General features: G+C 35.6%; 1 protein-coding gene across 5 annotated transcripts in view; it reads left to right on the forward strand.

The window, feature by feature from the left end:
- The window catches only part of DPP10 (dipeptidyl peptidase like 10), a 1,417,953-nt gene that overhangs the window by 1,304,466 nt on the left and 98,434 nt on the right, over window positions 1-15,053 (forward strand). For all 5 annotated transcript variants that reach the window (XM_078327944.1, XM_035306582.3, XM_035306580.3 and 2 more), the window contains one exon: window positions 7,761-7,881. In XM_078327944.1, coding sequence (XP_078184070.1) covers window positions 7,761-7,881 — 121 coding nt within the window. The remainder of the gene's footprint in view (window positions 1-7,760; window positions 7,882-15,053) is intronic.

The raw sequence follows: 15,053 nt of genomic DNA on the forward strand, positions 1-15,053 counted from the left end.
AAAGCACAGTTACAGAAATCTATCTAGTCTACCCATATACATTTCTATTAGGTATGTATCTCAGACTGGAGTTGCTGAGTCAGACCCATGCTCTGCTTTGGTAAAAAACTGTTAAAAGAATTTACAAAGTGATTGTATCAATTTATTCTACCATCAGCAGTGCATGAGAGTTCCAATTGCTTCACATCTTTGACAACACTTATTAGCGGCTCTTTTATTTTAGCCATTCTAATTATAATACCAAAATATTTTGTGTGTATGTTTGCTTATATTCACTCATACTGCCAAAAGAAACTAAGTGATATATATCAAAATAAGCACTTTTTATTTATCACTTTATTCGTCAAAATTTTAAGGAATAATTTCTCCAAATGGTTTCTAGACTAAAATATAGCATATTGCTTAGAGGAGGAAACTTTTCTTCAATATTCAATGGGAACTGATACATTTAAAAAAATATGTCTTAACTATTTCAAATATTTTTATTTATTAAGCAAATTTAATGGTTTTTACAACAGCTTATATACATGATGGAATTCAAGGCATCTTATTCTTATAGTATCTTTCTCTGATAAAAAATAACTGTATACATAGTTACATGTATTAATATGATCTATATGAAGATACTTTTTTATTTATTGAAATATAATATAGCATTTTGGAGGTTCCTATATGAAATAGAACCCTAACAGTGATTCTATTTCACTGAAGAATTTCCATATGTCTCATTTATTTCCAAAACAATATTATATCAAATTTAAAGCCAAATATTTACTTTATTCTAAAATGTGTTCTTAAAGAAAATGATACTGTTCCAGATAAATTTCGAAGCCAGTGTTTTGCTAGGGCATATGGTAAGGCTGGAATGTGGGTGGTGGGCCAGGAACCAGAAGGAGCTGAGGATATGGTTTCTGGAATGTTTAGGTTCTGTTAGGAAGTAAAGAAGGTGAGAACTTCATATGCTTTGAAGGACTTGTAACCAGTGCTTGAAAGAGCTGCAGTGATTGACTCTAGAAGATGAAGCTTAGAAGGATTCAAGTGGGAGATACTAGAACATTGGCATTGGAATGCACAAACATTTTAGACACATACATTAAAGAAATATGTTAGGAATCATGACTCCATTTTGCCAATTTTAATTCCTATTAGGCAGAATATCTGAACCATTCTTCTGCCAGCAGTCTCCCATGTTTATCTCCTATTCTGTAACTATCACCAATTATTTTCCCAAATATTTTCCTAAAGCTGATTAAGCACTCATGGCTCATAACAAATTTAAATTTGTCAATAACTGAAAAAAGTAGGTTCAAACTGTGTGATCTAAACTGTGTGATCTAGCATTCAAGCTGCCCTGTGGCTTTGTACAAACTTAATTTTTGGAGCAACCATATCATCATATGTATATTATAACTAAAATTAATGTTGGTACTTTATCCATAAATAAACATATATAATTTACATAAACTTGTACAAGTCACGTACAGCAATAAGTGACAATAAGTATAGTTACTAATCATCAAAGAAATCAAAACCACAATGAGGTATCACTTCACACCTGTCAAGAGAGCTATTATCAAAAAAAAGTGTTGGTAAAAATATGAAGAAATTGGAACTCTTGTACACTTTTCAATATACAAAATAATGCAGGTACTATGTGAAAGCAGCATGACTGTTCCTCAACAAATTAAAAATAAACCTACCTTATGATCTAGCAGTGCCATTTCTGGGAATTTATTCAAAATAATTGAAATTGGAATCTCAAAGAGTTATCAGCACTCTGATGTTCATTGTAGCACTATTCACGATAGCCAGGATGTAGAAACAGTCTCAATGTCCATCAACAGATAAATGGATAATGTACTATGTATATGCAATGGAATGCTATGCAGCCTTTGAAAAGAAGGAAATTGTGCAATATGCAACACAGGTTAACCTCGAAGACATTTTGCTAAGTGAAATAAGCCAGGCACAGGAAGACAAATACTGCATGATTCTGTTTTTATGGGGAATCGAAAATAGTCAAATACATAGTATTTAAGAGTGAAATGATGGTTCCAAGGGGCAGAGGGAGAAGGGAAAATGGGAATTTACTAACCAACAGGCACAGCATTATAGTCCAGTGAGATTAGTAAGCTCTAGAGATAGGCTGGACAACATTATACATATAGTCAATAATAATGCATGGTACGCTTACAAAATTAAGAGGGTAGATTTCATGTTGTGTTCTTACCACACACACCATTTTTTTAAGTCTCTGCTATATTTTCCTAGTCTTCTCTGTTTTACTACCTGCTTCCCTCTTCTCTGCCCCACTGTACATCCACCCATATTAAAAAGCAAACTTCCATAGTCTTTCCATGCTATTATGTATTTGTAAAATACAATCATGTGTCACTTAATGCTGGGGATATGTTCTAAGAAATTTGTTGTTAGGCAATTTTGTCATTGTGTGAACATCATAGGTCTACCTATACCACCTATTTTGTATAGCCCACTACAAATAGTCTATGGTACAGCTTATTGGTCTTAAGCTACAAACCTGTAAAGCATGTTACTGTAATGAATATTATGAGCAACTGTAACACAATGGTATATATCTGTGTATCAAACATATAGAAACATAGAAAAGATGCAGCAAAAATAGAGTATTATAATCTCATGGACCACCCTCATGTATGTGGTCTGTTATTGACGAAACATTGCAATTCAGTGCATGGCTATACTGTACAATCAATTATATTCATGCATTTTTGTACTGTTTCAGTAAGAGTTTCCAAATGGGAAAACAGATGTTACTATAGTGGTTCAGACAGAACAGATTTAATACAGATAATTCTTACAAACAATGTTGTAATGGCTGAAGGGCCAAAGTGGTGATATGCAGAACATATAAACACATATTGCCATTATCAAGGCAGGACCTGGGAACTTACACTCCCATCACCACTGTCACTGAGGTACTGTTGCCGAAGCTGGTGTGCCAGAACCACTGCCAGATGTTTCTAGCTTGAGTGGTAGCTCTCTTTCTCTCTCTCTCTTTTTTTTTTTTTTTTTTACAGAAAGTAACTAGAAGCCAACTACCAAAGAAGCTGAGAAGACTACTTTGCAAGGAAGTCTTAGAAATGTAAATTTCAGGCTTCTAACTACCCCCAGTAATAAAAAAACTATATAGGGGCAGGAGTGGGGCTAACTACAAACAGACAACATCCAGTGTGTATGTGTTGGTGAGATGACTGATGGTATAAGTTTATGTTAATATTGTCATTGTCTGGTATACAGAAATGGGCTCACATTGAATTCTTTTTTGTTGTTTTTGTTTTTCTTTGTTTTTCGGTCTTGCTTTTGTCACTTGACAATATCTCAATGAAATTTTTCCAAGTCAACTTTATTCTTTTCCAAGCACAAGTTTATTCTCTTCAAGTCCTGAATGTTATTATGTGGTATGAATGAACAGTAATCCATCCAGGCATTCAATTATGATGAGTTTTCACTTTAACTCTTTGACAAGTATTAGTTTTCACTTTGACTCTTCTTTTTGGCTGAAACCTGAAATAAACATCACTGCTCATTGTTCTCTACGGGTTGGTACATTTTGTTATTGCTGGTTTGCTTTGTTGTTCTACTCAGCAAGATCCCAGCTTTAGGGTTGCTGGTGACATGGAAACTTGCCATATTATATTCCCAAATGGCTATAACTCATTATATTTTTAAAATTAAATTAGAAAAGGACAGTTTTCATTGCATTTCTGCCAGCAATAGGTATTATCTGGGATACTTTCTTAATTACATTTTTATTTCCCAGAAAGCAAGCCATCGCAGAATGAACTCAAATACTATCCCAACTCCCCTGTAACTTTACAGATGTTTCCAAACCACTATTATGCCTGGAGATGTTTTAATGATTCACCATTTTCTAATTTTAAATTGTCATGAAAATTACTCAAATTAGTGAAGGTGGAATAGCTTTTCAGTAATATTACAGCTAAAACAGGTATAATATTTTATGTTTCTTTTATTTTGTGTTTTATTTTCTTTCAAGATAGCTAAAATTTTGTGAAAGTGCAGCTATTATAAGTTTGTGTCAGCTATTATCACAGGTTGAATCATTCATGGTAAGCTAATTTACATTGTAATTGCATTCAGCCTCAAGATCCTGATAATCTTTAATATCAAATGTTCACTTCTTGCCACATGTTCATCACAAGTTTCTTGTGGGTGTGGAGAGAATTTGCCTAATGTCTCCTTACCTAGAAATCCAGTCTGCTGAGTGTCTAGCATCTGATGCATTTGCTAGCAGTTGTGGCAGAAGAGAAAGTGGCAAATTAAAAATTGGCTCTTAAAGACTTCTGTCCAGCAGTGATGTATACTGGGTCTCATCACTTGTTAATGAGTAACATTGACCATCACATTTATTCGAATATCCCCTGGAAGGTTTATTACATATTTCCTAACCTGGCATAATACAGCACACAGTATTTCAATTGTTCTTCTTTTTAGTTTTTGGTGACTTTACCCATTTTGAATTATTTTATGTGTAGAATAGGACCATTGATTTTGGAAAACTGGGAATTTGGCTGGCTCTGCAAATTGAAAAGCTAACTGGTCAAATAGTTTTTCCTTTTTATTTGTTATAGTGTTTGTGGTGGTGTTTTTGTTCTTGCATTGCTATAGAGAAATACCTGAGACTGGATAATTTATAAAGAAAAGAGGTTTAATTGGTTTAAGGTTCTGCAGGTTGTACATGCATGGCATACACATCTGCTCATCTTCTGGGGAGGCCTCATGGCTGTTTACTCACGGCAGAAGGTGAAGCAGGAGTAGGCACATCACATGGCTAGAGAAGAAGTAAGAGAGAGTGGGGTGGCAGGGTGCCACACACTTTTGAACAGCCAGATCTCACAGGGATCCACTCAGTATTGTGAGGACAGCATCCAGCTGTGAGGGATGCATGCCCTTGACCTAAACACCTCCCACCAGGCCTCATCCCCAACCCTAGGAATTACAGCTCAAATTGAGATTTTGCAGGGACATAGATCTAAACCATATCAGGTGGCTCACTGAAGAAAATGATTAATGGTATAAATTATTACGACACTTTAATCAATAATATTAGGATAAATGGCATTAGCGCATGTTATATTTTCAATGTGATTTAAATGTAAGTGCAGCCCCTGATGATTGTTATTTAGATCCATTTTAATTCCATCAGAGTGCCCAGATAGTACTTGGGAATACTTGCAGGTCTCAAATTGTTAAGGTAGTGGTTAGAGTTTTCAATTATTATTTGAAATAAATACAACTCAAGGATAAACCTTGATAATTGAAAAGGGATTAGGATATTAAAAATGCACATTTTCATGAAGACAGCTCCTTATTTTTTATCCACTGAAGAAAATATCTTGTGGACATTCTCTGGTATTACAGCTTTCAGTGGCATGACATTAAAATTCTGATTCCATATTGCTTGTTCTTCTGCATTGAAGCAGATGTCAGTTTCATATGGATTCTGAATATCGTCCAGTCTGCTCTTCAAATATAAATGTAATTACTGGTCAATAGTTTTAGATAATTTTTACATCTGTTGAAGTTGTGGAGGTTTTATTAATTATTTGGACTTAGACTTTATTCTCTTCAGAAAGCTGAGAAGTTAGAATCATATTACTTTGGGTGAGGTCACCTCCACTCTTGTTAACAGCAACGTGTGCTGAGTAGTCCAGGTGTACATGATCTGTGCTGTTATTACTCACAAGTCCTACTAGAAGGTTCAGGTACAGGAAATGAATTTCCTCCAAGTAAGAAAAACTTGTGCACCTGCGTTATATACTGTTTGTGAAAAGCAAGAGGATGTAGTATCCAAAAGGTGTAAAGTTTATGCTTTAGTTGGCTAGAACAAAGTTCATCTTTATTCTCAGTTATCAGGAATCCTGAAAGACATTAAATCCAACTTCTATCCAGTGTTAGGGACCCTGAGAGGTAATTCTCAAACTTTTGCCTAAGAGTGATCCACATAATTTCGGTAATAAGCCTATTTCCTATTTCATTGTCTCACCTGAAAACTTGCTAACTGAAGTGAAAGCAATAAATGTCCTTTGTTAATACCTCTTCTCCTCCAGTACCACTATAGCTGCTACTATTGTGCTGCTACTCCTAATACATATTTAACAAATATAATGTGCACTCTACTCACCAAAACGCTGGGATAATTTACACATCAGCTAAAGCTGTTGAGGTTTCCTTTTGACTTAGTTGCCTCCAAAACTCTTAACATTTTGAACCAGGTTATCTTACGTGCAGTCCACCCTGCTTTTAGTTATAGATGCGTGTGTTATTTATTCTGCATTCATCATCTCATTTATTCTTGACCACAGATCTGTAAGGTACATGTGAGCCTTATTCACGTTTTATAAAGTAGAGGACTGAGATTTAGAAAGGTTAAGAATGCTATCAAAGTCATTAGGATTTTAAATTTAAGCCGCCTGGCTATAAAACCCATGCTTTTAAGCACCTTGCAGTACACTCCTTTCGTTATTTTTATTTATTTTTAAATATTCTGATATTGATATTCTCACCTGTGATTTAAAAATGACCCTCTCGTAGTCGTGGAATTAGTAATTAAATCACCCACCTGTAAATGCTTAAGTTACCAGAATTAAAATAGAATATCCATGAAATGTTCTTGATATTAAAATTGTTTTTGTCACTGTGCACACCAAGATTTAAAGTCTAAAGCCTCATAATTATTCAGGCAATTGTTTTGGAAGTTCTTGTGTTTTCTCTATTTGCTATTGTCTATTGATTCTATAGCATGCTAGGATACATGGGCCCTAATCCATCTTTCACCTTCTTAGTACAAAGTACAATGTTTGATCTAAACAGCAATTTGGCTTGCCCTGGACAATGTTCTGCTTCCCCTAACCACAGAAACATGGTTCTGTGGAAGGTTATAATACCACATGGATCAGCAGTTTCAAGTGTTTGGCATTAAAGACGTTGTAAAGTGAATTATAAATAATTTTATCCTGAACTAACTATGTCATAGGCACATCCTGACATTATTTAGTTTGCACTGTTGTTCCTATTGTTGGGGCTGTTGTTGTTGATATTATTTTGGCAGACACTGTGATATGTTCAAATTAAAACTCTTTCTGGATCTCGCAGTTACAAGGTTATTATTATTGCTGTGCTGTTTACAAAAGAGTTGCCAAGAATGGTGCACTGGAAGCTGTATTCCACTTATCAATTCAAGGGAATTTTATTATCGCTTCTACCATCAGTGACTCTGTGAGTTGAACTGGATAAAATCAGAGATTATCTAGCGATTGTTTTATTGATCACTAAATGCATTTTTCTAAAAGTAAAGGCCCCAAATTGAAGCTCTTTAGTCAGTTGGCTGTTATTAAAATGGCATATAGTTAGAGAGAGTTATCAGTCTCTTGAGTATGCAAAATGTTATCTCAAAGCTAAACCAATTTTTTGGTATGGAGAGATATTATTAAATAGTTGAAATATTGTTGCTGAAAATATGGATTTAAAAGCATCAATACCAAGTGCCATGGAATTTCCAAATGACAACTTGATATTGACACAATAAAACAGAAAAAGCCATTAATAATTGAAAGCAATAAAAACACATGTTGTAAAACAACTTGAAGCAGGTAAATAATACAATGTGGCTGTTCAGTGATCATTCTGTAACACTAAAGTTTTAAAAGGCATCCTAACGTGTTGGGTTTTTGTTTGTTTCACGTTTCCCGATTTAGATTTATATTTTTGAAAATAATATCTACTATCAACCTGATATAAAGAGCAGTTCATTGCGACTGACATCTTCTGGAAAAGAAGAAATAATTTTTAATGGGATTGCTGATTGGTTATATGAAGGTGAGTTGATCAGACTTAGTTTCAAAAGAAACAAATGACACATTTTTATACAAAATCTACCAAAAAAATCTCATTCTAGAGCAATACTTACAGTATGATTTCTTCTCTTTTCCTCTCAAAATTGCTCTCATGATTTCATATCTTTTCATGTGCTTATATTTTGTGTGATTGTGATTTACATTGATTTATATGATTCCACTCTTGGTGTATATATGTATTTATAGGGTAGATAAATATTATTTGTGAGGAAAATTAATGAAAGTAAATGGTCTTATGTCATTTAGTGAAATTAATGAAAGTAAATTGACCTTATGTCACTCTGGAATTAGATGCTGAATTTTTTCTGACTTTGGAAAAGAAGAAACAGAAACCTTTATTTCTAGAAAAATGCATTAAAAGCCACCTGACTTTAGTCATTTTCATTAGGGACATTCTGTCATACTTTATAAGCTATTGCAGAGGGAGCAAAATAAAACCCATATAAAGAGTTATTTTCAGTATCTATTGAATCAGTTTTTAGTAATATCTGAGAATATAAAAATAAATCAGGTGATGAAAATTTATTCAGTTTTTATCACATACCAATTATCAGCTGAGTTCTAGATACAGATTACCTGGGGAAGACTCAAAGTTTGAGTTTATTACCTACGTTCAGATGCTTCAGCTGATTTTGGAAAAAATATGTCAAGATTTAAAGTAAGTTAGTCTACTTTGTTACAAATTATAAAGCTATGAATCATTCAAATATGAATTTTATTTCTTGGGCAATATTTGCAAATGCAGTCTCTCTACCTCATATTTGGTATTTTTAATTCTGTAAGAAAAGTGAATCATTTAGACCAAGTATTTATTCATTCATTCTCTCACTCAAATAATATCATTGAAGGCATACTGTATTCCAGATAGGTGTCTATGTGCTAAGATAAAAGAAGCAAAAAGTACTGTCTTATGAACCATAATTTTACATGAAATATTTTGTTAGGCGGAGCTATTGTATTAAGAAAGAGATGTTGTAACCCTTGAGATTTATATGTATATGTGTATATGTATATTTATATCTATAATAGATTTCTGTGTACATGCCAGCATCAAATAAAAGATTTTTAGAGGCTGCAGTTTATTGTGAAGAGCAGTGAGAGCTCCTATGAAAATATCAACAATAAGTATGCTGTGAAAGTATATATTAGAAAAAGAAACACACAGGTAAGTAGGGTTCTTTGGTTGAAAGTGATGGAATGTAACTCTGGCTTTTCTATTTCAAAGAGATAAATGGCTGGAGGGCACTGGGATGGCCCCAGAATTGAATAAACAGGTGGAGAATACATTTAAAATATGGTTAGTTCTGGCAATGTAGGTAGCAGGAGCTAATCCAAGATTTACCTAGAGAACTGCAGAGTCTAAGATGTGCCCTTTTCTTTCAAAATATTGTTGGTAGTGTGTGACATTGTGACAGGTGAAGAAACCATATTAATGCAGTGTAGTAATGCTGAATCTTAGTCAACACAGAATTCTAAGGAAGAACAAAGGAATGATACCATTCTAGGGGTTTGCAAGCATTTTTCTAAAGGAGAAACCCTGGCCAACCACAGTGTCTCAAGCCTGTAATCTCAGTGCTTTGGGAGGCCAGCGTGGGAGGATTATTCAAAGCCAGGAGTTCCAGATCAGCCTAGGCAACATAGCAAGGTTCTTAATTCGATTATAAAATTTTAAAAAAATGGCCATGTGTGGTGGCAGACACCTGTGGTCCCAGCTGAAGAGAGGATTGCCAATTAAGAGAGGATTGCCTGAGCTCAGGAGTTGAAGGGTGCAAGGAGCTATAATCCAGGCCACTGCTCTCCAGCTTAGGCAACAGAATGAGATTCTTACCTCTTAAAATGAGAAACAGAGAGAGAGAGAGAGAGAGAATACATCTGAGTTGAGCCCAAGAGGTTAACAAGGGTTACACATGAGAATAAATTAGGAAGGAAAAATCTAAGCAGAGGTAACAATTTGCAAAAACACAGAAGTATATCCCTAGGAAACCAAAGTCTCCTTGATATTATTGGGCCATAAAATTTGAGATAAAGGAAGGTAGCAAGAACCAAGAGATAGTGACCTCTGACAGTGATCTGGGAAACTTCATTTAAGTTGATACGAATTAATAGGGAAACTAATAGAACTTGTCACTAAGAGAGTGACAAGATTTGATCTTCAATATGAATAGATCGTTTTGGCCACAGTGGGAAACTGAGATCTAATAGTGGAAAGAAACAGTGAGTGGGTGTAAGACTTCTGTGTTCTAACAAGAGATAATAATCAATGGAACTAGCGTTAAAGCAGTAAAAAGGAGGAAAGATGCTAAAATTGATGAGGCAATAAAATATATAGGTCTTAGTGGCTAAGCAGATAAGGTGAGTGATTAGAAGTCAAGGATGATTCTGTGGCTTCTGGTTTGGGTCACTAGTAAGTAGTGGTGGCAGACATAGTCAGCAAGCATTAACAAAGAACAGTGGGTTTCAGGGAAGAGAAGACTAGTTTAGTAGCAGTGTGGGCATTGTGCCACATGCTAACATGCTACCTTGGTTATAAAAGGTGGTCTGTAACATAGATGAACTTTCAGTCAACTGAGGGTATGCTCAGTATGTATCATGTATTGTGCTGCTCCATCCTGGATTAAAATGGCTTGGGCCTCTGTCCTATTGAAAAGGCTTCATACAGATTTATGGCTATTACATTTTTAAGGAGAAAAATTAGAGACCGTTTTCTGACAAATAAGATAATTTTCTAACTAAAGAATAAAAATCTATGTACTGGGTCTGAGGGTAAACTGTTTGTAGGGGTTGTGGGGAGCAGAACAAACAGGTAATAAAACCTTTTGTGGTGATGCTGTAGGTCTGACACATTCCAAAGGGGAAAGGAAAAAATATAGTTTTTGCCATTCTTTGGGTTCCTGTGTTGCAGATGACTAGGGAATGCTGTACGTGTATGTGATTTACTCATCACAATGTTTGTGTATCTAATCACTTACTAAGAAACCGAGACATACTGGTGCTGTGGCTCATTCCTGTAATTCTAGCACTTTGAAGGGCCGAGGCAGGTGGATCACTTAAGCCCAGGAGTTCAAGAACATCCTGGGTGATGTGGCAAAATCCCACCTCTACTAAAAATACAAAAGAATTACTGGGTGGGTGGTGGGGTAGTGCTGCCTGTGGTCCCAGCTACTCTGGAAGCTGAGGTGGGAGGATCACCTAAACCAAGAAGTTGAGGCTGCAGTGAGCCAAGAACATGCTACTGCACTCCAGCCTGAGCAACAAAAGTGAGATCCTATCTCAAAAGAAAAAAAAAACTAGAAACCAAGACTCAGAGAGAATCAGTGATTTAGACATGGCCTCAAAGCTAATGAGTGGGAAAGCCAACATTTGAATGTGTGTTTTTGTTCCTAAAGCCAGGGCTTAGTTACTAGACGAATCTACTTGTTATAGGGGGATGTCCTTCACTGTTCACTAAGACATAGCACACACTTTGGGACCTAAACTGTTAGATTTCAGTGATCTGTTTTCTAATCCAAAGACTTATCCTACTCTCTATGACTTACTCCAATTCTCACTGCATTTCCAGAAGGAACCCTACCCATGACATCAGTGTTAAAGTTTGGCAGAGGGATTGTAAGCTATTCAAATGTTATTGATTTTCCCTTACTATTTTGCCTGCTATTCCCAACATCTGCTTCAAGAGTCCTACGTGCACCTTTCCCTCCCACTATCGCTGTGCTTGTGGAATGTGCCAGGAGCTCCCAGACTCCAGACCTTTTTTTCGCCTTTAATGAACTCACTGAAACACAGTAATACTGCTAAGGGAATGCATGTAATTTCAGCTCCACGTATGTGTTACTCTGGTGTGGAGGTTTCCTTTTTATTACTTTACAGGAGTCAGTTACAATCTAAATTAGCATGTGTGGGAGACAGAGAAAGTAAAATATAACATTTCCACTTTTTTAATTTTAAGTTTTATTTTTTTATTGTACTTTAGGTTCTGGGGTACATGTGCAGATCATGCAGGATTGTTGCATAGGTACACACATGGCATGTGGTTTGCTACTTCCATCCCCCATCACCTACATCTGGCATTTCTCCCCATGTTATCCCTCCCCGACCTCCGCAACCCCCTGCTCTCCCTCCCTTACCCCTGCCACAACAGACCCCAGTGTGTGATGCTCCCCTCCCTGTGTCCATGTGTTCTCATTGTTATCCTTCATAGAGACAACATCTGGAAACCATCATTCTCAGCAAACTGACACAAGAACAGAAAATCAAACACCACATGGCATCACTCATAGGTGGTTGTTGAAAATGAGAACACATGGACAGAGGGAAGAGAGCATTCACTTTTTTAAAATTGAAATTTACCTTTTGTAAATGTCATAGAAAAAAATATGAGAGAAAGAGTCACATAAAAGACAATAAAATGTTTTCACAGTAGGCTTTCAGGGCATGTCTTAATCTTTTACTACCAGGCTAATCTGTAAGAGTAGCTGCTGCTCTCAACTAGTCACTAAATAGAGTCCTTAGAAGTGTCAGTTTTAAGAATCTTTGTCTCTATATCCAATATTACTTAGATCCTAAAGAAAGTAAAATAATGTCAAATACGATGCATTTCAAACAGTGAACTCAGAAAAATAAGAAAATGCTCAAAACAGAAGATTTTTTAAATTATATTTTAAGTTCTGGGGTACATGTGCAGAATGTGCAGCCAACAAACGTGAAAAAATGCTCATCATCACCAGTCATTAGAGAAATGCAAATCAAAACCACATTGAGATACCATCTCACGCCAGTTAGAATGGTGATCATTAAAAAATCAGGAAACCACAGATGCTGGAGAGGGTGTGGAGAAATAGGAACACTTTTATACTATTGATGGGAGTATCAATTAGTTCAACCATTGTGAAAGACACTATGGCGATTCCTCAAGGTTCTAGAAATAGAAGTACCATTTGACCCAGCAATCCCATTACTGGATATATACCCAAAGGATTATAAATCATTCTATTACAAAGACACATGTTTATTGTGACACTGTTTACAATAACAGAAGATTATTTTAAATTCACACAAAACACATCTAATGTTATTCATATAAATTGCTGTATTTAACACAGCAACATAATTAAATAAGATGTTCAGATCAAAGTTTTATTTTAAAAGCATTTACAATTTTACTGAAAAGAAAGTTTACAGTTAACAACTTCACAGTTTTGAAAATTTCCATATAGCATTTAAACTATTAAATGTGAAAAATTTACTCACTTTCAATTATTTAAGCATATAGAATAATGGAACTAACATCCTTAAATAATTTATAAATATATTTTAGAACCTTGTATATTTAAGAGATTATTCCTTAAAATTCAATTCAACAGCTATGGAGCAAATATATCTGTCAGGCATTGTCTAAGAGCAATACAATGAGAAATACGGGTTTCCATGTCTTGGGTATTTCCAACTTAATGCAGTGATAAACCATAAACAATTATTATTATTTTTTTTTTTGAGAGGAGTTTTGCTCTCATAACCCAGGCTGGAGTGCAATGGCGCTATCTCGGCTCACCGCAAACTCCGCCTCCTGGGTTCAGGCAATTCTCCTGCCTCAGCCTCCTGAGTAGCTGGGATTACACGCATGCGCCACCATGCCCAGCTATTTTTTTTTTTTTTTTTTTTTTTTGTATTTGTAGTAGAGACGGGGTTTCACCATGTTGACCAGGATGGTCTCGATCTCTTGACCTCATGATCCACCCACCTCGGCCTCCCAAAGTGCTGGGATTATAGGCGTGAGCCACCACGCCCGGCCTTCATAAACAATTATTATATTAGGGACCATTTGAAGTATAGTAAATATGAACATAAATAGGATTTATTTCACATACTAATTGGAATTGTAAGTAGAACTAAGTCTGATGGGATGGAGGAATGTCAGGTGCTTCATAGAAGACATGGTCCTTGTATTGGTCTTCAAGAATGACAAGAATGAAGAAGTGAGAAAAAACTCACAAGATAAGCAATATTCTTATCAGCAGCTTCTGATTGTTACACTTTGTTGTTGAAATAAAACAGGGCAAAATGCCTATTTTCACATTAATATTTGCTTTCTTTTGGTCACATGAAGTTGGCAACTTGCATTCATTTCATCATTGATTCAGCAAATATTTATTGAGCGCTTGACTGAGTGCCATCTGTGGGGCTGCAGTATTGGAGTCACAGGAAGGCAGGGTTATCAATAGTGCTGAGTCTCCAGAGGTCAAACAAGGGAAGGATTCCACAGTTTTTGTTGGATTTGCTCATAGATCAGTGATGACCTGGACAGGAGTAAATCACTTAATACATGGGGACAAATCCAAGACTGCAGTGAATGGACACATAAATGGGGAGTAAGAAGGTTGTGAATACAGACTATCCTTACAAGGAATTTGACAGTGAAATGCAGAAAATTTTTTTAAAAATCAACCACAGGCCTGCAGAGCTACAAGCAGCATCCTCAGGAAATCCTACTGGTCTAAACTGATAAACTAAAAATAGAAAAACTCAGCTTGCTTTTTAGAATAGCACATTAATCTAAACACAGTGGTTGTATCTCAGTATTGTGGAAGTGCTTTGTGTTGTGACTATGTTTTTAAGTGTCTGTGATATAAAACCACATATGCTGAAAACTCCATCTGCTCTGCAGTGAGATTTTCTAAATCAGAGTAATAAAAACGATGAGGAGTCAAACCTACACTGAATTGGAACAAAATGCCATTTGTAAAAATAAATTCTTTGTAAATAATATAATATAATTAACATAGGAAGTTTCAATCCATGAGTAAATTAGTTGCAATTAAAGAAGCTTGTGCCTTATCCAGGATGACTGTTAAGCCAATACATATTAAACATTCTTTTATTTACTTCATTCCCATTCAACGTAGCTTTACTTTTCCATCTGAAGAAAGTCGCAAACTCTCTATATGTATTATTGGGTACTTTTCCGGGGAAGAACATTTATCATATGTCACGCTAAAATAAATGAGAGTAGGTGATACCTCTTTTCTTTTGAACAGTGTGCTCAAATTTGTGTCAGGCTTACTCTTGGGAAGTACTAAATCTGGATTATTGACTTTAGCCAATGGGATATCTGTGTACCTTGAAATCTCATAGAACTTA

This window comes from Callithrix jacchus, chromosome 6 (genome assembly GCF_049354715.1).
Source record: "Callithrix jacchus isolate 240 chromosome 6, calJac240_pri, whole genome shotgun sequence".
NCBI classification, from domain to species: Eukaryota; Metazoa; Chordata; class Mammalia; order Primates; family Cebidae; genus Callithrix; species Callithrix jacchus.